The 23,614-nt window shown below is 54.9% G+C and overlaps 7 protein-coding genes across 7 annotated transcripts; 3 read left to right on the top strand and 4 right to left on the bottom strand.

Moving 5' to 3' along the window:
* Positions 1 to 951: 951 nt before the first annotated feature.
* Positions 952 to 4,959, bottom strand: psm1 (Structural maintenance of chromosomes protein 1; the record flags this gene model as incomplete). The annotated part of the gene is made up of 5 exons (XM_032034339.1): positions 952 to 969; positions 1,022 to 1,699; positions 1,755 to 4,713; positions 4,774 to 4,867; positions 4,929 to 4,959. 5 exons carry the CDS (start codon positions 4,957 to 4,959, stop codon positions 952 to 954), a joined length of 3,780 nt encoding a protein of 1,259 aa, XP_031893342.1.
* Positions 4,960 to 6,272: 1,313 nt separating this feature from the next.
* CGGC5_v005291 (uncharacterized protein) lies at positions 6,273 to 7,958 on the top strand (the record flags this gene model as incomplete). The annotated part of the gene is made up of 1 exon (XM_032034328.1): positions 6,273 to 7,958. The coding sequence occupies one exon, from the start codon at positions 6,273 to 6,275 to the stop codon at positions 7,956 to 7,958; it is 1,686 nt and encodes a 561-aa protein (XP_031893341.1).
* Positions 7,959 to 8,640: 682 nt separating this feature from the next.
* Positions 8,641 to 10,586, bottom strand: CGGC5_v005290 (Fizzy-related protein-like protein; the record flags this gene model as incomplete). The annotated part of the gene is made up of 3 exons (XM_032034317.1): positions 8,641 to 10,007; positions 10,061 to 10,188; positions 10,246 to 10,586. 3 exons carry the CDS (start codon positions 10,584 to 10,586, stop codon positions 8,641 to 8,643), a joined length of 1,836 nt encoding a protein of 611 aa, XP_031893336.1.
* A 5,373-nt stretch (positions 10,587 to 15,959) lies between these two features.
* Positions 15,960 to 18,421, top strand: PHOT2-0 (Phototropin-2; the record flags this gene model as incomplete). Its single annotated transcript, XM_066151427.1, has 4 exons — positions 15,960 to 16,049; positions 16,107 to 16,348; positions 16,406 to 17,175; positions 17,229 to 18,421. 4 exons carry the CDS (start codon positions 15,960 to 15,962, stop codon positions 18,419 to 18,421), a joined length of 2,295 nt encoding a protein of 764 aa, XP_066008942.1.
* A 705-nt stretch (positions 18,422 to 19,126) lies between these two features.
* CGGC5_v005288 (uncharacterized protein) lies at positions 19,127 to 20,343 on the bottom strand (the record flags this gene model as incomplete). The annotated part of the gene is made up of 2 exons (XM_032034295.1): positions 19,127 to 19,634; positions 19,688 to 20,343. The coding sequence occupies 2 exons, from the start codon at positions 20,341 to 20,343 to the stop codon at positions 19,127 to 19,129; spliced, it is 1,164 nt and encodes a 387-aa protein (XP_031893334.1).
* Positions 20,344 to 21,827: 1,484 nt separating this feature from the next.
* On the top strand, positions 21,828 to 22,457 carry naa20 (N-terminal acetyltransferase B complex catalytic subunit naa20; the record flags this gene model as incomplete). Its single annotated transcript, XM_032034284.1, has 2 exons — positions 21,828 to 21,996; positions 22,054 to 22,457. 2 exons carry the CDS (start codon positions 21,828 to 21,830, stop codon positions 22,455 to 22,457), a joined length of 573 nt encoding a protein of 190 aa, XP_031893333.1.
* A 68-nt stretch (positions 22,458 to 22,525) lies between these two features.
* lvr-2 (Levodione reductase) lies at positions 22,526 to 23,347 on the bottom strand (the record flags this gene model as incomplete). Its single annotated transcript, XM_032034272.1, has 2 exons — positions 22,526 to 22,836; positions 22,900 to 23,347. The coding sequence occupies 2 exons, from the start codon at positions 23,345 to 23,347 to the stop codon at positions 22,526 to 22,528; spliced, it is 759 nt and encodes a 252-aa protein (XP_031893340.1).
* Positions 23,348 to 23,614: the final 267 nt, after the last annotated feature.

Raw genomic sequence — 23,614 nt, 5'->3', positions numbered from 1 at the left:
GTGAAGTAGGCAAGCCGAAGAATGAGCTTTGGGCAGTAAGGTAGTTAGTGGTAGGTAGGTAGATGGTGTAGCTGCGGCAAAGTACCTAAGGGTGGGGCCACCCTCTAAAGTAGGCACCCACGTACCTGACGGGAAGGAAACTCGTGCTTCTTCTCAGTGCGTTTGTCCTGGTCTTCCACCCTTTCCAGGTTAATTCCACCTAGTGAACCAGATGGTGATTGCACACTGCGGTCAGCGTCATGAACTGATTGACAACAGATGCCATGGATGACGATGGAGATCGCGAAAGGTGTCAATGAGGAAGATGGAGCGTGACAGACAACAATAAGAGCAAACACATACGCAAACAGAACAAACATAGCCTCGAGAAGCCTTGTAGAAAGCGTAAATCGAAAAACGATTACTCTATGCCCTGAAAGAGATGGTGAGTGGTGGGATATGATGAAGGTGTTGATTTTGATCTTTCCTCTTCGCGCCATCGAAGCTGGCCACCACCTCGGAGATTTGCCTACCACAGCGGCTACTTTTTTTTTTTTAAGCCACGAAGTCACAATCACCAGGATCGAATGAGCTTGTCAGCAATGCGACAGTATCAAACCGGTTGTAGCTGAAGACCTTGGACGGAGAGAATGTTGTCGAATGTTATCATTGGCGCAAAGGGAAAAAGTGTTCATCAATAACGTGAATGGAAGAATCCACCGGCCATATTACAGTCCAAAACTCCATCGCAGGCTCGCCAAAACCTAGCGTCGCCGCAACACCATCTCTGGTATCATCTGGGGTGCAAATCACCTGCTCCGCCCCGAAACCCATCTTCTTAAAAGTCAAGCATGCAGGGCTGCTAGCATCGTAGCTGGCGGTTGCGCGCAAAACCCACGACCTCAAGCCCGAGTGCCAGCGCTGCCAGGTCCACCGGTTATTTACGTCCTTCATGTCATCAATCTTCTCTCTCTAAGCATATTTTCGGAGCTAGTTCATTGTCAGTCTCTGTTCAGCTACGTTTTTGCCAGTCACAACTTACATCTAAGGTGAGCGTCCTTGAGCTGTTGACTTCTTGATCTCGGTAAACACCGACCAAGCTCTCGCTGTCCTGGAACAATCCGGTCTTGAGACTGATTACGATGAATTGCATGCCTGGCCCAGCATGTTCACGGATGTACTTCTTGATCTTGTCCACGTTGGCGTTGTCAAGTGCGGCATCTACTTCATCGAGCACGAAGAAAGGACTTGGCTGGTAACTGTGAATCGCGAACAGGAGAGCCAAGGCGGCCATCGTTTTCTCGCCTCCAGAAAGGTGCTCCATGTCTCTGAATCGCTTGAGGGGCGGCATGGCATGATACTTGATACCAGACAGGTACGGCGTGTCTGTGTCTTCTTCAATATCCAGGTAAGCTTGCCCTCCCAAGGGATAGGCTTCTGACCGTGTAAGGTCCTTGTAGACGTGCGAGATCTGCTCCTGGATGTGTGAAAAGGCCTTGTTGAAGAGTTCGTACCGCTGGGCTTTGACATGGTTGAACGCATCGCGGGCTGCCTTAAGTGCCGCTCTGGAATCCTCAAACTCCTTTTCGGTATTCTTCAGTCTCGTCTCGACGCTCTCTAACCTCTCAATGGCTCTCATGTTGGGGTTGAGCTTCTCGAGCTCCGAAGTGATTGACGCAATCTTGTCTTGCAATCGCTCCTCGACACTAGGATCATCCGACTAGAGAAATGTCAGCAAACACAGCTTTAATATGCAAATGGCAGGTTGCCCGTACATTCTTCAATTCTTCGTCCAGACTGTCATAGTCGACCTCGATGCCGTGATTCTCGAGGGCGGCGGTCATCATTTCCTCGTCATCCTCCTCGTCCACGTCCATAGCATCGGCGTCTTGCCGTAGCAGGTTATCTTCGTTTGGCAGATTGTCGAGCGAGCCCTCTTGTAAAGGAATCTGCATCTGCTCGAGCTTGCAACGCCTAAGCAACGCAAACTTGCCGGCACTGTTCTTCTGGACTACCGTTTCCAGAGCGTTGATTTCCTTTTGTCTGACGTCGATCTCCTTGCTTCGCTTCTGAACCTCGGCCTTGGCCTGTGAGACCTTCTGGCTCTTCACCTCTAGCGTAGCGCGCTTCTCCTCGAGGGTCTCCCGCAGCGCGTCGAGCTCATCAGATACCTCGTGGCTAGCATCCTCGATATCTGACTTTTCCTGCTGATAGGTCTGGAGGTCTCGTTCCGATGCCTTCAACCCCTCTTGCAGTTTCTTCAGCCTTGCGTCCAGGTTGTTATACATGTCGCGCGTCCAACTGAGTTGACTCTGGTACTTGGACTTTTGTACTTCAAACTTGGTTCGCTCCTCATCAGCTTCTCGTTGCAGATCTCTGTGCTCCGATTCATAGGCTCGGATGTCGCCGAAGCCAAGTCTCTTGCAGAAACCAGAAAAGACTTCGTCTTCCACTTTGGCGATGGCGTCAGAGAATTCCTTGACAGTACGCTTGGTTGCCTCGAGCTCGGCTCTCTTCTCCTCGTATTTGGGTTCCAGCTCGTCAAGCTGTCTACTCTCGTGATCTACTTCTCTCTTCTTGCTGTTGTAGTTCTTCTCCAGGTGGGCAAGTTCGGCCTTGGCGGCCGCCAGGCGTGGCTCAAGGCCGTGAATTTCAATCTGAAGAGACTCCTCAGCAGGGCTACGTCGCCCAGACTTTGGGAGCTTTTCGATCTCTTCCTTGTACTTGGCCGCCATTTTCTTGAGGGGTTCAAGGTCAGTGCTTTCGAAGCGACGCTTCCCGCCCTTTTGCTCCGGGCCACGACCACCAGTCATCATGCCCGTCTTGTGAATGACCAGGCCGTCCAGAGTGACGGTCTTGACGGGGATGCGCTTCTCATACGAAATGAGTTTGGCGATCTTTTCGCTGTCGCAAACCACAGAGCTGCCACATGCATAGGCCATGGCACGCTCATACGCAGGCTCAAAATCAATCGTGTCGATGGTTAGGCGCGCTCCGGATATGCCTTTGATGGCCGAATTGACCGCGTTGACCTTGATGTTGTCAAGAGGGATGAAGGTCATGGGCGGGAAGCGCTGGTCCTTGAGGTACTGGACACAGTCGTGACCGGTCCTCTCTGTGTCCACGATGACCGATTCGTAGTCCCGACCAAGCGCGGTGCTAACAGCCTCGTCGTACTTCTTCTGTTTAGGCTTGCACAAGTCACCAACCCTGCCCTTAACACCGGGATACAGTCGCTTCAGGTTATTGACCATTTCCCTCATCCTAGCTTCGCGGTCATTCTGTCGTCGGCCATCATCGGCCTCTCGAAGCTGCTTGGCGACTTGCTCAAGCTTCTCCTCCAGTTCGGTGCGTCTCTGACTTGTTCTTATACGTTCAGACTGCATCTGGTGATACTGCTTCTTCTTCGTGTCGATTTCTTGGGACAGGGCTTTGATGTTGGCCTCTGTTGCCGACTTGCGTTCGCCGATGGTCTCCAGCTCTCCTTCGTACTTTTCCAGAGCGGCAGAGATGGTGTCGACCTTGCCCTTAAGGGTGTTGACTGTGACCTCATCCGTTTTTTGTTGCCGAATCAGATTGTCGAGCTTCGCTTGGTTGGCAGCAGTTTTTGATATGACCTGAGTTCGCAGGTTGTTGTATTCTTTGCGGTCAGCATCGCTCAGCTCCTTGCCGGTCTTCTTCATGCGCTCCTTATGCTGCTTTTCGAAGTGCTGTTGGGCCTTTTCGAGCGTCTTGAGTCTGTTTTCATCTTCCTTGATGAGCCCAGCTTGCTTGTCGCGGTCCTTACGAACTGGTTCTATACGCGAGCGGGTCTGCTCGATGTTGCGGGTCCTCTCTTCGATCTTTGCATCAATGGGAATCAACTTGTGCTCCAACTCGTCAAACTCGCGCTTCTTCGCATTGATGGCCTTCTCCACACCCTGAGCTTCTTTGGACGCCGCGTGCTGCTCCTTCTGAGCGGCTTCGAGCTTTCGTCTGAATGACTCCACATTACGCTGGAACTCTTGTAGGTTCTGCTGGTGCTCGTGAATCTTCTCGGAAGACCCATCCATGCCCCGCTGGAAGTGGTAGAGCTTCCACAAGGCGTGTTTCACGATGGCCTCGTCTCTCTCTTCAGTCTTCTTCTGAAAGTTGTCGGCCTCCTTCTTCTGCTCCTGACACTGTTTGATCTCGGAATTGATACCACGCCGTCTGTGGAGCTGGAAGCTCTGGTTTTCCGCGGCTTGCTCGGCTTCCGTCTGTAATCTTTCGTACTCGGCCTTGTACTCCAAGCTCCCAGAGATCTGCTCAATCAACCTTGTCAGGTCTTGAGGGGATTGAGCGGCGATGGCCTCCACGTCACCCTGGAAGACAAGGAAGTTTCTGGCTTTGATGAGAATGTTCTCAGTCTCAAGGGCCTCGTTATACTGCTGGGCGGTGACGACACGGTCGTTGATGCGGTACTCGCTGGAACCCTGGTTCGTGATGGAGCGCTTCCACTTTTGCTCGTCGCCGGCGTCATCCTCGTAGACGGCCATTACCCAGGCTGTCTTTGGGTCGGTTCGGGAGGCTTTGTGCGACACGTCGTCTTCGTCGCCGTTGGCGTAGCCATTCGTCTGCCCATTAGCCTCTGCGGAGCCGTCATCGTTGATTTTGGAAGTCTTGAGAACGCGGCCGCGGTAGACAAGGTCCTTTAGATGAGCCGATCGCAGGTGCGATGATTTAATACCCAAGACGAAGGAGATCGCGTCCATGCTGACAGTGGCAACCCGTCAGTCGGTGAGTTTCTGGGAGCATGACGAGAAGCGAACTTACGAATTGGATTTTCCAGATCCATTGGGTCCGATGATGGATGTAAAGTAGGAGTCGCCGAAAAGCAGGACATGATGGCCCTTGTAGGATTTGAAGTCTGGCGACAAGTGTCAGCGCGCGCGCAAGAAGGGGGAAAATCAAGACCGTATTGAGCATACTGAAGAGCTCAAGACGAATGAGCTTTCCCATCTTGCTGAACGGTTGTCGCGACTATCGCGACGGGCGGCGTTGAGTTTCCCGACGATGAGGCGAGTTGATGTGAGGCTCGTCGCAAACGCGAATCGGCGCGCGGAAAGGTAAGAGCAAAGACAGCCGTGTGGTGTGGCTCGACTGTAGGGTGGCAACAAGTGAAGCCGGGATTGAGTTGATCAAGTAACAGGGGCCTCTGGCTGCCCAGGCGCATTCGGGGAGGCACTCTAGCAGGCAAGCGTGTGTTGCGTCTGGCGATATTCGTCCAGATGGCCGACTGAGTTTCCCCACGCGCGTCTGGTTGTCTGGACGCGACGGGCTGCGGGATGCGGGCCATACTGAGGCTGCCAAATTAGGCGCGCAACAAGAGCTCGAGCCACTTTACGGGGCAGGCGCCAGAGGCTGGCACCACGTGATCTAGGATCTCATGATTATATCAGCATCGCCTTACTGCGTACCGTCTAGGTACGTTAGGTACCGTGCCACGGCGTGCGGAAGCCACTTCGGGTCCACGAGCCCACTCTGCACCAAGTTCACACCCATCTAGTGTAGTCCCCTCAACAGGTGCTCAACGTGGTGAACCAACCAACCAACCACAAGCTTGGCCAACGACACCTGCACAGATTACGGGCTAGACGCAGCTGTCAACGCATCTCGGCCAAGTGGTGCACGAAGTAAGTACTAGGTATGGCGGGCAGGTCTATTCGTAGGGCAGAGTGCGTGGCCCAAGTATCCGGGGCAATGAGATACCTATCAAGCCATATGGAACGGGCCAGCAGCGAACTCTCTCCACAGAGCAGGTACCTGAAGCAAAGTAAAATGCGGTAGCAGTATCTACCGCCCTGCCATGTGACGTAGACATCTCAGAGTGAATCCCTGTCTCGACAACTCGTTCCAGCCTGCATGCATGGAAGGTACACACATAACCCGTCTGTCCTGCCTTCGGAGCGGTCAGCCGTTGACACATGCTGCCTTACTCCTTGCCCCAACTCAACGGGTTCTAGATGTGTTTTCCCACCTTCACGCTGCCTGCATCACGAGCCCGCCTTGGTCTGTGTCGCTCGCATCCCCCGCCAATCCCTAGCACGGCCTAGGTCGTCACGCTGCCGCCCAAGCTACGAGGTCGGCCAGCTACCTACCTGGTATACCATCCAGACTGGCCCAACTCAGCGCCGCCTGAAGCTGTCCCTTACATTGACCCAACGTTGCCTACCTACCTCCCGAACAGTCTCGTTTCCAACCTGTCGATAAAACCTCCTTGTCTCCTTCGCACCGTAGATACTCAAACGGCCATCCCAACATATCGCCTCAAGATGGCAGAGCCAAAACCGGTGGACATACCCACTGCAAAGGGCGAAGACATGCATACCGACAGCGACGCAGCATACACCCCTGATCACACCGAGGCGCACTCGTCGTCTTTCGCCTCTTCGCCGCCTGATCACGATGGCCTCCATACGCCCACCATGGCCCCTACCAACCCGGGAAGCCCCAGGCTCTCAAGGAATCCTTCCTTCTCGGGCAGCAGCTCTTACCACGAAGACTGGGACCCCTTCCCGCCCCTCGACCGCCTTACCATGCTCGACCTCCTCGATAACTTCGCGCTGCCGCAACAGCTCGAGAAACTTCAAAAAGGCATTTCCGCCCAGACACAGAAGGTTCGGAAGTCGAGAGATGCTTTCAGGAATAAGAGCCAGCACGCGCGAGAGCGCATGGTAGAGGAGTGGAGGCGTCGCGTTCCCACCGCCGAAGAACAGTTGGAGAGATACAGGAAGCGCATGCGCGTCAGCGTCGATAAGCTCGGCAAGCAGTGGAACGACACCAGAGTGGTGACCATGCGAGAGAAGGTCTCTTTCATCTGCGGCGTCATGAACATCTTCGCCAGCGGACTACTCATGGGTGGCTACCCCGAATACTTCCATCTCTGGTATTCGGTCCAGGTCCTATACTTCATGCCCATCCGCTACTTCACTTATCATCGCCGAGGATACCACTACTTCCTGGCCGACCTCTGCTATTTTGTCAACTTCCTCCTGATGCTCAGCATTTGGGTCTTTCCTGGCTCGAAACGACTCTTCCTGTCCGTCTATTGTCTGGCCTTTGGCAACAATGCTGTCGCCATCATCATGTGGAGAAACTCGCTGGTTTTCCACAGTTTCGACAAGGTCACCTCTCTCTTCATCCACATTATGCCTTGCGCAACTCTCCATTGCATAGTTCACTTATGGCCTGAAGAGATGAAATCTGTCCGGTTCCCCGCGACATGGACCATCCAGCACTCTCCAGCCGGCTCACCAACTGCTTATGGAAACGTGGTGTCCATGTTAGCGTGGAGCTCCATCCCCTACGCTGTCTGGCAACTGTCATACTACTTCTTCATCACCGTCCGGCGGCGGGAGAAGATCGCGGCCGGCAGGCCTACTTCTTTTACATGGCTGCGAAAGTCGTACTCAAAAAGCTGGATAGGCAAGCTGGTGCTTTCGCTCCCGGACTCCCTGCAAGAAGCGGCATTCATGCTGATCCAGTACTCATATGCGGTCTTGACGATGCTCCCTTGTCCCATTTGGTTCGCGAGCAGATACGCGTCGGCCGGTTTTTTGATGATCGTCTTCACATGGAGTGTTTACAACGGAGCAACCTACTACATTGATGTGTTTGGAACACGCTTCCAGAAGGAGCTGGAGTCGCTCAGAGCTGAGGTCAAGCAGTGGCAGAATACACCGGAAATGGCCGGCCATTCCCCTCTCATCACACCGAACCCGGATGGGACCGCGCCCAGCGAGCTGCAGCTATCCTCCGGCGTTGAAGATGACGGCAAGATTGATTCCGCCCTTCAACACGAAAATGAGGATAACCAGGAGAAAACGAATGCCGGCGCACGTGGGGTAGATGGGATCCCGCTGCTGAGCGAGGAGCTGCCTGCCCAGGCAGAAGCCTCTGGTGTCGATGGCGGGGCCAGAGACGTAGCTAGGGAGAGGAAGGCAATTCCTTTGGAATGATGGTTCTATACGAAGTTAATAGATGCGAATGATATGCTTGTATGAAAGCACTATACGGGGCACAACGACGGTGTGAACTGTTGGCTGTTCAGAATGATTATTTAGGTTCATCCTCCCACCCTCTTTTTTTTCTTTTTCTTTTTTTTAACGTGTCAAACTTCTGCATCAAAGTCACGTCGAATTTCACTTTCCGCCTCGCGGTACGTTGAGGAGTATTTGTTAATTCTGCGATGGAACTTGACACAAGCCATACCCTACCCCCTATTGAATGATATGGGAATAGATACTGCTGCGCTCGCGCGAATCGTGTCCGCTCCATTTTCCCCATCCGTTCCTCATAGGCCTTTGAGCAGCCATTCGTTTCCTCCCATGAAGCTAATGCCATGAAGCCCATGCACAATCCCAAAACAACAAGAGTCCCAGCCTTCCCGTCGTGACGCCGTTTCCATGCACATAACGCAGCCGGTAGCAGGGTATTTCGTGACCCCATAACCAGTTCCCCCGCCGAGAAACCAAAAAAGAAAAAGAAATGAGAATTCAATTGCTCGCTCCATTCCGCCACGTCTCTCAACCGAGCCATATTAACCTCGTAAGCCACGCAAACGGATATGTCATTAATGTAGTTCGCCAATGCGTATCCGCGACGGGGCAAAGCGGCAGCAGACGTCGATGCTTCTGGCTGTTACCGGATGATGCCCCAGTCAGCAAGCTTGCCCCCGTCGCTATCTTCTCGAGCTCCCGGTCGCCGGCCAAACACGTTCCAAAAACGCAGCGTTTCGTCACCGGCGCCCGTCACGACGACTCTGCCATCAGGGCTCATCGCAAGATATAGAACACGATACGTGTGACCGGTGAGACTGACCACCTGCGTCATTGACGGATACTTCCAGACAACGATCTGGTTTTGGCTGTACCCGTGGGTCGACACGATTTCGTTGGAGTTCTTGGACCACGCTATGTTGCAGACCTGGCTTCCCGTGTCCACCTCGTTGATCACAGTGCCACGGACGGTGTCGTGGAAAATGATTCTGCGATCAGCAGTTCCACCTCCAGATGCCAGAAGCCCTCTCTGGTGCGGTGACCATGCGATGGCTTTGACGGCAGCGGTATGATCCGAGAATTTCCAGAGTGGCGTGTCCGAAAGCTTATCCCATACCATCAGTTTGTTATCGTTACCACCACTGGCCAGCTGCCCATCTTCGCAGTTCCATTTCAGGCCGCACACTTCCTGTTTGTGACCCACAAGTTTCCGCAACCACTGATCCGGAGCGCGAACGTCTCTGTGGTAGATGAGGCGGTCGCGAGAACCAGATGTCAAAATATGGGTGTTCCAGGCCAGCGAGCCTACCCTGGCGGTGTGACCAGTCATTGTTCTCAATCGCCTCGTCTTCTCTGCGTCCCAAATCTGAACCAATCCTTTCCCCGTCCCAATGGCGATGTGCGTTCCCTTCTGGATCCACGATACGCTGGTGACCGTGTCATCCTCGAGGGTGCACAGCTTATTGACTCTACTGGTCTGCGCGTTCCACATGTACACGCTGGACCCAAGACCGACTCCCAGCACATTGGCGCTGCCCCAGTCGACCAGGTTCAGATAAAAGTCGTCCGCCAGGTCGGGGGCGTCCAATACTTTGTAAGGCACTTTGCTGACCGCGCGGGGTTGCCGACGTGGGCTGAGGAGCATCTGTTGGCTATTGAAACGAACTGGAGAGAGGCTGTAGATTTCAGAGCGGGTGTCTAGATTGGGGCCGTGCCGACTTTGTGGCGTTCTCGACGGCGTGAGGTGGCCTGCGTTGCTTAGTTGCCGGGGTGACATGTAGGAGAACAAATTCTTGTGAGGGGTTGAAGGGGTCAGAGTGGATGGTAGAGAAGCCGCAGAAGCATTGTTTGGCGGCGTGCGCGATCTCGTGGCATCATGAATGTTGGCCGAGCGAGATGCGGTGGACAACGAATGCTCCGGTGACAGTGTCGACGGTGTCGCTTGAGGTATTGAGCCCTCGAAGAGCTCAGCTCGGAGCAACGTCGAAAATGTGCGGTTTGCTTCCTCGGCTGAAAAGCGTTAGATGAAAGTGCCGCAACGAGCTGGCCCGATTTTGACTCACTCTTTTGAAAATGAAGCTCTCCGTGTGGAGTTCGCTTCTTTTGCTTTGAGGGAGTCGCTGGTGAACCGTCTTCGTGCAATAAACTAAAGCTTGCTTGGAGGTCTTGACCAGAGCGCGTGGGAATGAATCTATGAATCAGATGTTAGCAAGAGTTCTTGCATCGTGTGGTGTTGCTGCACACGCACCTGTCACCGTTTATCCTCTGGCGCTTACGATGCGGGCTGGCACCTGGGGTGCTCTCCCGTTGCGATCGATGATGAATCTCTCGGAGCAAGGCGTGGTCGACAGCATCGGCATCAAAAGCAGTGCCCCGAGATGGCTCGCTAGGGCGTCTGATATGCTGGGCTTTCCGCTGGTTCGCATCTTCCAAATGTTGGCGACTCTCCAGATGACCACGATCGGAGGGAGGGGGCGGCGTCGAGAAGCGAGCAGGGGTCACGATCGCGGAGGTATTCGTCTCAGCTACTGGTCGCTTTGCTGGAGCGGAAGCAGCGACAACTGCTGGTGGATCGCTCAGGAGCGTCATTGTGGGTTGTGGAAGTGAAGTCGGCAAGAGAACGCGGGCCAGGGCAGTGTAGAGATTCAGGTCGAGGACGGGCGAGGCGGCTGGGACGAGCGTCGGGGTAGATGGCGGGGAGCCGAGCCTGTGCGGGCGGGAGGCGTCGCAGTCGCACGTCGGGTAGACAAAGTTGCAGGCAATTGATGGAAGAGGTGTTTATCGTGACGTCGGGCGCAAGCGAGAGTGAATTCGGCGGTGGGCAAGTCGTTCGGAGGATTGGCGCTGGCAAACGATTCACCACCTTATCCCTGATGGTGGCGCTCAACTCGGCATCAATCGCATGCTTTCCCCTCGGGATGGTCGCAAAAGGTGAGTCGTCACCGTCAAAAAGACAAGACAGAGACCAGTCGTAAAGCTGTTCGGATGCGATTAAATAAATGAAGCGGGCAGAACGAGAGAAACAGAAATGTCGTCGTGCAAAGTGCGGACGTGGGTATCGTGAGCGTGTGTACAGATACAAGCTGTAGAACTCTGGGTCCACGGTGCAGAGGTCGCAGCAGGGTAAGGTACAGCACGGCGGAGAGAAAGGCGTCGACGGCGGACGATGGGACGGGACGGTGAGGTAAGTCGGGGTTGACCCAAGGTGTAAGGGACGGGAAGGTGTCGGATGCCAAATGGTGGTGGTGGGTGGCCGCCCAGTACAGTGCAGGAGCCAGCAGCAAGCAACATGGAAGCAACAACATTGGACGTGGCAGGCAGTACCTGTCTACACTGTACATACCTTACCTAAGGCAAGGTACCTACCTATCTAAGGTAAGGTACCTAGGTAGGCAAGATGCCTAAGGTAAGGTGGGTACTACGCAGCCCGGGCTTGCTTCAGGGAAAGTCGCGGGCGACGACTTGATGGTTTCTGCCCTGAGGTGTTATGTTATTGACGCTATTGGCCGAACAGGGAGCTAGCGTTGACGGCAGAGCAACAACACAACGGGCCAACGGCCAGAGTCCTCACAATTGGATGTCTACCTTAAGGGTACTCAGTGGGTTCCATTCCCTGGATTGGGTGCTTTGACTCCCTGTAGGCCCCGTCCCGTCCCTTCCCTTAGGTCCCCCGCCTCCCCGTGTCCCTGGTTGAGTTGGCCGCGAATCTGGACGCGACGAGACTTACTTTATGTAGGTACCTACCTTACCTTCCCTTAGGTACCTTACCTAGGTAGGTACGGTATCTTATGTTACACTTGGATCCGAGGACGCGGGCGCATCACGTCTGTAGCACCTTACCTCAGCGGAATGATAACAATGACGGACAACGGAAACCACAACAAAAAAACCCGTCTGCACGCGATGGCGAATTGCTTTTCCAATTCTTGCGTATCTCTTTGAGAGTCGGGGTATGGGGTTCAGCCAGAGTTTCAACACAGATGACTGGAGGCCCTTCCTCCCTGGGTCAGGTAGGGTATCCAAGTTGAGCACACCCATACTGGTCATGCGGCTCCATGATCTTCAACTTCGTCAGGGTTTTCCTTCGAGTTGACGGTAAAAGCCGGGCATCCTGGACAATCCACAATAGCCCCCAACACGCCTACTGTATCCGTATCCGTATGCAGCAAATCTGAGAATGGGAATGCAGACGGCAGACTAGGGTCAAGCAGTGTGCGCGTGTGTGTGAGAGAGAAGAGGGGGGGATGTGTCGCGCTTCTCGGGCCAGCGTGTGTCGTGGAGCCGCGCCGAAGTCCCATGTGTTTGTTTATTATTGACATACATCCCGCCAGCGGCCAGCCAAGCCTGGGGCTGGAAGGCTGGAAGGTCCACGTTTCCACGTCTTGCGCCAGTCAACACGTGCTGAGCACCATTGTTGTCGCAGTGTTTTGTTTGCTCTTAGGTTTTCCCTCTCCTCCCGGGCCCGAAAATTCGCGCAACAAGACCCCTAAGTCCCTCCCGTGTTCCGCGTCTCAGTCCTCACCCCAACCACCTAGGTGCGCAGAACCTTGGGTAGAACAAGCTCGATGGTATGTGGATGCACCCAGCCAGTGCAGTTCTATGTTGGCATTTGATACCAGTGGTATCTGTATCTTGGGGCACTTCAGCCTGACACGCTCCCGTCGTGATGGGGCTTTCCTTCCCGTGAAAGTCGCGACAATCCAGGAACATAACCATTCGATGGCGGGGAAGATCAAGACGAGAGGGAGGCAAAAAAATAAAGAACAACATTGGGGTGGGGGGGCAGAAGCTGGGAGCGACGCGAAGCAGTACGCTTTAAAAAAAAAAAAAAAAAAAAAAAAAAAAAAAAAAAAAAAAGCTTCTCAGCGGTTCCTCAATACTCGATACGTCATGTGAACCATCCGCGAGCTGGTGTGGCAGAGACGCGAGGGGCGACGCGTAGAACGCGTAAAGAGCTCCACGCGAAAAGCGTTACGTTCCATCATCTCGTCTCAAATTCGGGGGGCGCCCAGTACAGTTTGAACAAAAGGACACTGCCCACTGTACTGCACTCCTTTTACTTCTCCGCTTGTTGTGGCAGCCCCAGCCTGCATTCAATTGGCAGACACATGGGAATTGTAGACAGCAGTCGGTCTTCCGCTGATAAAGGTTCGCTGTGCCTATTGGCTCCCTTGCCGCTTCCATGCACTCAATGAGCCCCTCGCGCTACAACCCCCTCCCCCAATGAGCAACAAACATCGACTGTGGTCCGCACGGCCATCTCTCTCGGCCATGGAAGCGTGATCCTTGCTCATGCTTGTCAGCATGCAAGGTACCGACAGCGCACATTGGATGAGATTATATGTCAACGGGCACTGACAAGTGCGATGACTTGCTCTCGGTCATAACACGACGACCTTTGTTTTGAATCTTCTTATCGTCTCATTTAATTCGCCGTTCCAGTCCCATCCGCCTCTCGCCTGGGCACTCCATGATTCCCGACCGCTATCAAAAGCATCACGATGGCTGTCTACTCCTGGAGGATCGTCGCTTAGGTATCCATCTCTTCTCCGGGTTCAAGCAAGCCCGAGCAGCCTAGTCGTTGTGCCCCGTCGATAGTAATGACAGGCAACGTCATCCCTGAATTGCCATGGGCACAGCACCCGTGGCGCAGATGGTCACCATTCAGTCATCCCGCGCTATATTGTGGAAAGAAGGACCATCAACGCTTAGCCTGGTGCTTCGGGCAACATTGACAGAGGCTCGCTGTTGAAGACTTTCTTGGTCAATCAAGCCATCAGTCCGGGGGCTGATCTTTCGTCTCTACGTCTCCTGCCCTGCCTGCAGCAACTCGAGCCAAATATTTCTCGAGCTGCCGCGTGGAAGTCTTGCTCGGTCCCGGTACTTTGCCGCGTGCTTCCCCAGCCGACTATTTAGTGTATGCAGATCCCAAGCAAGACACTGATCCTGGCCTGTGGAAGCTGGGCGCTGATGCACGATGCGAGATTTGAAAAGTAATAGCCCTGCTTCCAACAAAGATCACCGACGTCGAGCAACAAGCCAATGTTTGCTTCTTTGGTTCGGTTAGCATCGCGGCGTGGCCATGAGTGACAACGCCGAACGAGAGAGACAGCGTGGTTGCGACCCACGTGAGAACACAACAACGATACGACGATTCAGGTCGTAGGTCATGGTGCCAGTCTCGACCGTCGGCAGATATATGACAATCAGCAAAACGTCCCTTCAAGTCGTCTTAAAGAGGGCACCGTCCGTTCGCCGATTTGAGCCTTTGATCGCAGCTCCGAGGATCGAGCGAGCACGGGCTCCTGGCTGTATTCTGGCTTGCTCTGGTTGTCCAGGCTGATGGCATCGGTTCTAAACATTTCGGCCAGCGAGATGACGCGCAGGTCGATTCGGAAATGGTCCCCAACTTAGCCCCGTCTGCCATATGCCACTTTGCGGTTTTTGTTAGGTCGGGGGCGCCGCGCTTTTCCTCGATTAGGACCTTGGACGTGGTTCGGGGGTCGGCCGCGGTGGGGCCGATGCCGAAATTGGTCAAGGCGTCGAATATCCCGCCCCACAGCATTCAACCACGACCCAAGACGTTGGCTAAAGGACTTCGAAGTTGGAGCGTGAATATCCCCGTCATGGCATGGCACGGACAGCAATTCTCTTGTCTCGTGGCGAGTGCACCGCAGTAGCCGGTCTAGCCCGGCAGACCCTGACAACGTTGCTCTTGGTGCCGGCCGGCGACAGACTTGCCGAGAAGCATTGCAGGCGACGATATCACGCTCATCGCCATCGCTGCTGACATCGTGGCATCCTTCACCACGGACTACCCTCCACGTCACTCTACATTGGCTTACTATTGCCTTTCGGGCTACGGTGCCAGTCGACGATGGCATGTACCGCATCCTCCAATCCTTGCTCCCCTTTTCGTCCGTCTCACTGCCTGTTCTGCTTCTTGTTGCACCGGCTTGATGCTAGGAAACCAGGTTATTCTTCCCCGTCAAGCCCGCAGATCCTCTTGTTAGGCGCAGCCGCACACCACCTTCGTGTTCAGCAAGGTTGATGGCGACGGTTCCCAGGACTCCTGGTTCATTGGTGCAGCAGCGAAACTGCTTCCCAAAGGCGTATCTTCGACTGCACGACCCCGTCTTGAGCTACCTGGTCGCCCCTAGTCACCTAACGAGCATGTCAACATCCTGGTGTCGTCGAGCTGTTGTGTGGATGGATGATGATGGATGACGGTTCTTTTGCCCGAGGCCAGTGCCCATGGGCCGTGCTGAGCTCGTAGGCTTCGGACAAACCATCTGACTAGTCCCAACCCGTCACCCAACCCTAGAGTTGTCACCAGCCCATCAACAAAGACTAACTTGAGAGCCGGGCATGGCCCTTTCAGCCATGAAAATTCTCCTGCGCAGCCTGGAGCGATGCTCGAGCAGGCTAGCGCGCGATCGACATGCTCGGCCGAAAGTCAAATCATCTTACCCATCCACCCCTTGTGACGAGGTCTGAAGTGACCACCACAACACAACGCTGTGGGGTTTGATCTCTTCGGCGTGCCGCCAATATCGACAACGCTTGATTGATTGCCTGAATCAGACAGACGGCGAGAGAGAGGCACGGCCAGGCGGTCTGGCGGGTACCTGACACACTTGATTTGGCTCGCTCACAGGCCTACGTGCCTGACATGCAGCTTGCGCTTCTTGCCTCGTCCGTCAATAGTCCCATCTTGTCGTCGTCGATCGTTGTCGGCACGCCCTCCTAGACCTGTGTGTACTTTTGCCGAGCCCCCCGTCTTTGATCAAACCCCCCCGCTGTTCAGATGGCGGCGCCCCGACGCTTGTGGAATGACGTTGCAGGAGCCAATGGTTCGGAGCCACAGCTCTATTTCTTCTTTGATATACCCATGCCTCCGTTCGTCCACAATCTCTCAACCTCGACGCCTCATATAAAGAACTTCCGCTCCCAGCCAAGATCATGTCTCCATCGCCCGTCTCCCCTCAGGCCCGTGATCTCGGCTCCCGTTCTGTCCTTACACTATTCCGGCGGAAGAAGCACATGGCTCAAGTAGCTGCCAATCCCAACCACCGCCGACACAGGCACGGCGAACTTACTCAACCCCAGGCCAACGGTCCGTACAGCTCTCTCAGTGTCACGTCTCTCGCCAGCCAAAATTGCGACATGGATGTGGACGAGGGTGGTGCTGATATCCCCGATATCCCCTTGAAGCGGCCAGCCAGCCGTCTGCCGCAGGACAAGACGTTCAACCCGTCTCGTTTCGAAGAAGCTTGGGTTGAGGACGACAGCAACTGGACTCATCACGGGCCCATCAACCCCAATGCTCTGAATGTTAGAAAGGACAGAAGGTGAGAGAATAGGTAACGGCTGCAGGTGCGTTGATGTTGACCAACCGGCTTTGGTAGTGCTGTGCAATCTCCCGAGATCCCTCCAAGGGGAAGGGTCAAGTCTCCCGAGCCTCTTCAAATCCATGAGCGGCATACGTCCTCCAGTCCACCCAGAAGCCCCCGCACACGATCTTCAAGATCGAGGGCAAACTCGACTACATCGTCATACCAAACGAACGCCACCTCCTTGCCGCCTCTTCAAACCAAGGGCGCCGGAGACGACGAGATCCTCGAACCCCTAGCCGAAGAGGAGGTGGAGCCTGGATCATTCGACCTTGTGGTGCCTTCACATGGCGATAACGGCATCTACTCGCTGGAGACTCGGTCAGAGCTCCTCTTCTCGAAAGAACATTTGCAAGCCATCTTTAAGGACCATGTTCTGCTACAACGTTTCACCGACTTCCTGCATTCCGCCCGACCCGACTCACTTCCGCTCCTCACGTACTATCTGGACTGCCTGAAAGCTTTACGCGCCATTGCGTACGCGAACGCCATCGCCCGCGGACTGGACTCGCTACCTGAACACGGGTTTTCAGTTCAAAATGCCGAAAACACCTCCAATACCTCGTTGGAGAAGAAGGCCGAGGCCGCCTTTGATGTCCTCGTGCAACAGGACCTCCCGGCCTACATTACGTACATGTGGATCCAGACAGTCAGCGTGTCCATCAAGAGACGCATCACGGGGACCCTTCCCGTCCAATTGAGGGAAATGTCAGAGGGGTTGGCGGAGGTATTCTGTCTGACGGATCCCTCAAGGCATGATAATCCCATTGTGTTCGCCTCAGAAGGTTGGTTCTTCCACCGTAACGCTCCCAACGAACCGAGCTAACCTCATAAATAGAGTTTCACAGAACCACGCAGTACGGAATGAACTATGTGATCGGCCGTAATTGTCGGTTTCTTCAGGGCCCGAAGACCAACCCTTTCAGCGTAAAGCGGATCCGAGATAAGATCCTGGCTGGCCAGGAGCACTACGAGACCTTCCTCAACTATCGCCGTGACGGCTCACCGTTCATGAACCTGCTCATGGTCGCACCCCTCTACGACAGCCGGGGTACGGTCCGCTACTTCATTGGCGCCCAAGTTGACGTCTCTGGCCTCGCCAAGGAAAGTTCCGGCCTAGACGCCCTCCAAAACCTTGTCGTGGAGAAGGAGGCTGCTGCTGCTGCTCATATGCGGGAACAGGAAGTCGATGAAGAGAAGGATGAGTTCCGGGACCTGAGCGAAATGTTCAACATGACAGAACTCGAGACCGTCCGCAGGCGAGGTGGCAATATGCATCGCGTTCCCCAAGACGAGGAACATGCAGCCACGTCAACGAACTGGCACAAGCCTCGCATCCTCATTCAGGATGAGACTTCGTCTATCCAACAACACAACTCAGCCCCGACCATTCACAGCGGCAAGCTCTCCGGCGTGTACGAGCACTATTTGCTAGTCCGCCCCTATCCCAGCCTGCGCATTCTCTTTGCTTCGCCCTCATTGAGGGTGCCCGGAATCCTGCAATCCAACTTTATGGACAAGATCGGCGGGTCCAACAGGGTCCGTGACGGCCTCCACAGGGCCTTCGCCGAGGGCCACGGGGTGACTGCAAAAGTTCGGTGGATGAGCAAGCCTTCCAGCGAAGGCCGGATCCGCTGGATACATTGCACACCACTTCTTGGCAGCAACAGTGCTGTGGGCGTATGGATGATTGTCCTTGTCGACGATGAATCTGACGCTGGCATCCGCAAGGGAAAAGAGGCTCCCCCGGTCGATGGACGTTTGCGTCGGACCGGTGCCCTGCAGCAACCGCGTCCCTCGAAAGATGATAACATGAGCCTGTCATCTTTCGCCGCGATGAACAAGGCCCGCGACGAAGTAGATGCGCCCGCAGATTTCGACATTGACCCAGACCGGCCCGGAAGTCGAGCGAGTCGATCGAGTCGGCTGAGCCGAGGGCCTGCCGGATCCCGCCGACCCATGTCCCCGGCCTTCAGCGACAACGACGAGCCTCCCCGGCCTGCGTACACGGTGCGGCTGGAGGAGGATTAGTCGCGCGCAACTTGGAAGATTCGAAAATGGCCCATTTGTTCCTTTATACTTGATACCACAATACTCACAACTTTCTTGTTACCAGCACCGGATTATAATGTTACACCGCGCGCAAGCATTGATCTAGAAAGAAAGAGGGTTTGCACTCACCAGATGTATCATGCTGAATGCATCCTTTCCATAGTATATATACCCTAATTCAATATTTGCGTCATACCGCACTCTCTACCACACTGCTTTGATGAGTGAAGTCAAGTTGCATGCGGTGTAGGGCAGAGTCTGGCGCCCATCAGTGTGGACTTTTCGTATCCACGCCACCACGCTCACCGGTGCTAGCCAGCGACAACCAGATTTCTTTGAAAGGGTCGTTAGATCCTAGTCATATCTGAATGTTCGAATTGGACCCCTCAGCAATTCCAGTTGTACATTGTGCTATTGGGGTAGGCGCCAGGTGAGTTCGGGAGCAGGGGTGATTTCTTCAGGCTTCATTGACTTATCGTCATGTTCATCAGCTCGTCAAATTCATGTAGTCTAAAAGTACCGAGCTGCAAAGGCCTCCTCAGGCCTACCAAAGACACTCGTTATCTAGCCCGACGCACATCCCGCGTAACCCAACCTTGGGACACGACAGAATCAACCTAGCTTGTCTATGCAGAGAAAAGCGTGGGTATGGTTGGCATCGTGGAAGTTGTCGATAGGCAAGTCTCAGGCCGGAGCAGAACCGGCTTGCTCTAGTAATCGTGCACGCCATCCATCGCAGACCTCCTCAAAGCCACTCACAACATCGCCGCATACCCCCGCGCACTCGCGTTTCCGCAGTCTCTCGCTCCAGTTTCCACGTGTGAGCCACCTCTCGCCTTCCTCGCAGAGCTCCTCTTCTCTCCTGATCTCGGCAACTAGCTCCTTGGCGCTCTTCAACCGACGGGTGGCTGTCGTAGTCGTCTGCCTCGACATGTGCAAGGTGTCCGATAAGTAGTTGAGGCTCTGGACGAGGTCACTTGTGAGGGTGTGGAGCGCCGTTAAGGAGTCATATGCTTTCGTCGTTGGCCGGGGCATTGACTCTGACAGCTCGAGTAGGAGGGGCAACAAGTCGTCGACGGTCTCTGAATCTGGAGGCGGGACGAGCGGAGAAAGCAGCGGAAACGTCAAATTATGTAGTTGACGAGTCTGGTGTGTCAGGTGGGTCGTGAGTGCCGAGTGAGCGGTGATAAGCCTGGTCAAAGTCAGGAAATGATGCGTGGCTACGGCATGCTGCCGGTGACATACCTCGTTGCGCTTCCCTCGACGCCGGCCTGAGATCCAAGATCCCTCAAGCTCTCCGTTACGCGGCTAAAGACTCCATCCGTGGGCCCCCCGTTGCTCTCTGTCCCTCTTCTAGCCAGTGACTCCACCGCATCAATTTTTGCGACCAGGCTAGGAAGCATGCCTGGAGAGTCGAGATCCGACTCAGACCCATATTCACTGCCATCGTACTCGCTCCCGCTTCTGCGGTGGCCGCGCCGAGGAGGCGACGGAGGGCCCAGGTTGAGATTCCTGGCCTTGCTGCCAGCTTCACCAAGACTTGCGACATCAACACCACTGTCCCGTGTTCCCTCTGCGCCCGGTTTGCCATCGGCCTCCTCGACACTGATGTTTGGGGCACCGGTCTCGTCTTCGTAGTATTCTCCCTCGTCGCCCGAATCGGAGAAGGCGTCGGCCAGCTCGTCTGCGAGATTCCCCAAGCCGTTCCCGGCAGCCGCGCCCCCACTGGCGTAGGATACATCGAGAGCATCTTGTTGGTTGAAGCTGCCCCTTAGGGGCGTTGTCGATTCGTGTGTTGAAGATCTCGACTGTCGGCGGTGTTGGGGAGACGAGGTTGCGCTGTACTGGTATGAGGCATCGACGCTCGAGGCGTGACGCGAGTGGCTCGGAGTCGAAGGCATCGTGGAGTCGGATCGGAGAAAGGGAGTGGCGGTCGGTCGGTCGGTCGGCAGTACGGGCCCAGAACAGGCGTGGGAAAACCGTACGGACGAGAGTTATATGTAGAAAAGGCCGGATCGATGACGCTCCGCGGCGTGCGTGTGCTGGCAATCAACAAGCAAAGCAGACGAGTGTTGTTGCTCTGCTTGACCCGGGGTTGCTGGTGCAGAAACAAACAACAGGGGTTGTCGCATCAAATATACAACCAGGAAGACCCAAGTGGAGGACACTGCAGCAGGATGAAGGCGGGTTGGTGCTCGAGGGCCGCAGTCACGCAACAAAAAACAACGTCGAGCGGAGCGGAGCAAATGCTTGTTCGACAGCCCATGCAAGTCAACGTCGTGGAAAACAGAGAACGCGGGCGTGGGCAACGGCAACGGCAGAGGCGATGGCGATGGCGATGGTAATGGTAATGGCGAGCGGCTGTGCGGGCGAGCTTGGGAATATTACCTCTCTTATTAGGAGAGCGGGCGGATTGCGGATAGGGCGAGCGTCCAATTAATGCAATTTGCTGGGCGGGCACGGCGGGCTTTGCTTTGTTGTTGATTATTATCGGCCGATGGATACTCGTAATAAGGTAGACCGGGCTAAGACGAGATTCCTTTGCGCCTGTGCGTCGGGTCGTCCTCTGTGTCTTGGCCGTGGACCTCTGCAGTCGTTGCTTGAGTACCCACCTAGTTAGGATGCTGCAGGGCAGTTCGACTATGCCCAAAATGCCGTGTAAGTGAAAGAACCAAAGGCATGTACCTGTTTGGGACGATAGGCAGAGGGGAAGGGAAGGAGAAAAAAAAGGAGGCCGAGATGCCGACTTGCTGGATCGCCAGTTTGATGTGAGACACCGACCGCTGCCCTGTGGTGTAACTGAAATGTACTCTGCGAGGTGAATCTACCTAAAGCACTCACCTACCTGGGGTGCCTACCTACCTTACCTAGGTAAGGTATGTAACCTGTGCCATGCTGCTGACTCCTGCGTCTGTGTCCCCTGTGGCCAGACGGGCTTTTCCCATCCAGGGCCCGGCATCCAGGCCGTTTAGGGCATCTGTCAGCTCCTTAGCACACGGTCCCTGCATGCCCGCTTTCCAGAGCTGTACCTACCTTGGTAAGGTAGGCAAGGTTCCTTACCTAAGTACCTGAGGCGCCGTAGCACACCTTATTATGTCAGCAAAGAAAACCCCTCCCCCTCCACTTTATTGAGATTCATGGACACGGCTGTTATCATTCTGGGCTACCAACATTGTCCGAACAAAAAACATTTGGTTGCCGGCGCTGCTTTCGCGGACCCTTTGTCTTTGTCCGGCCCTCGCGCTCCATTCATGCCTAACTCTTCAGCTGTACACCCTGCAGCTTTATCACACTTGGATTCTGACCATCACCACCCACAGCCACTTCCTGGCGCCGACACTCCTCGATAGTTCCGACTCCAAGTTCGCGGTCCGGTTCCGCAGTCATGGCCACCTTTCGTCGTTTCCGCCCCGACGATGTCAACAAGTTCTCCAAATGCAACCTCGATCCTCTGACCGAGACGTACGAATTGGCGTTCTACCTCCAGTATCACGCAAAGTGGCCTTCCATGTTCCAGGTTTGCGAGGACATGAATGGAAATATCATCGGCTACAGTACGTCAACAACAACACTGCCAAAGGCATGGTGGACCCATCTGACATGATACCCAGTCATGGGCAAGCTCGAATCTTCGCCCGATGTCTACAAGTTCTCGGAGCACTACCTCCCCTGGCATGCTCACATCACTGCCCTCACCGTCGCGCCCGAAGCGAGAAGGCTGGGCATTGGCAAGATACTCTGTGAGCAGTTGGAGGCCGCCGCCGACGCAAACGATGCTTGGTTCGTCGACTTGTTCGTTCGCACCAGCAACCACAAGGCCATTACGTTTTACAAGAACTTGGGTTACAGCGTCTTTCGCGTGGTCAAGGACTACTATGGCGACCATGCTACGGATCCTACGCTCGACGGCGAGGACGCCTTCGATATGAGAAAACCCATGAAGAGGGACATCAAGCTCCAGCATGTAAGAGACGACGGAGAGAAGCACGAGGTTGATCCATCCGATGTTTGGTGAGAACTTGGACCATCTTCTCCGGCACAACCCGCCTGCACCTCCGATCAGCGCGACGTGTCATCGCCCGCTCAAAGCCACGCACCGTCGACGTTATAGACGCTGCCGCTTACGAAAGAGCTCTCTGGGCCGAGCAAGAATGCGATGACGTTTCCGCACTCCTCCGCGGTACCCTGGCGTTGGAATGCCGTCGGCTCGTCGAACTCGGCGTCCGACGGGCGGTTGTGGAACTTCCAGGCCTTCTCCATCAGCGGCGTGTAGATGGCCCCGGGAGCTACGGCATTGACCCGCACCTCGCGGCCTCCGTTCTCGTTGGCCGCCGCGCGGGTAAGACCAATTACACCATGTTTGCTGGCGTCATATGCGCCGTGTTTGGCGAAACCTAGGCAGTCGGCTTGTCAGACGAGTCTCCTGCAATGGGTCCCTCAAAGAAATGACAGCGTACCTTTGACGCCATGTATCGAGGCCACATTGACAATCGAGCCGCCGTCCACTACATTTCTTAATTCCGCCCTGAGGCAGTACATGCACCCCGTCAAGTTGACAGCAATGATCTTGTCCCATTCCTCGTCCTCTAGGTCCGCGACAGCCCGGATGCCGTGGTGCTTGCCTATGACGCCTGCGACATTGGCCGCTCCGTCCAGACGGCCAAACTGCTCGATGATACCGCTTATCCAACCTTCGACTTGATCCTTTTTCGAAACGTCCACCCTCGTTACCGAAAATGGCATCTTTTGCTCTGAAAAATAGGCCTCAGCCTCTTTCATGGCATCGGGGTCGACGTCGGCAAGACACACAGTTGCCCCTCGCTTGGCAACGATCTTTGCCGTGGCTAGGCCGATGCCACTGGCACCGCCGGTAAAGGCATAGACCTTTCCTTCGAGTGATGCCATTGCAGTGGCTCTACTTGGACATGAAGACCTGCGAATAGATGCCGCTAAGAGTTCCAAATCGTTGAGTCGAGAGGGGTGTCGTGTGGACAAAATGGGTATCCCAAAGCTGGGCCGCATCGTGAGGGACACGGCCTAATATCCCGTGGATCCGATGCTAAGCCGCCACCAATCACAAGACGTCGGCACAGACTAAGACGGATGTGTTCGCACACACTTGACCCGGACCGAGGAAGGCGAGGGTCTGGGGTAATCGCAGTGCTCAGGATG

The sequence above is a fragment of the Colletotrichum fructicola genome, assembly GCF_000319635.2.
Source record: "Colletotrichum fructicola Nara gc5 chromosome Unknown KSG_Nara_v1_contig03, whole genome shotgun sequence".
NCBI lineage: Eukaryota > Fungi > Ascomycota > Sordariomycetes > Glomerellales > Glomerellaceae > Colletotrichum > Colletotrichum fructicola.
The sequence above is the reverse complement of the archived record's forward strand: the minus strand, read 5'-3'. Positions and strand labels throughout refer to the sequence as shown.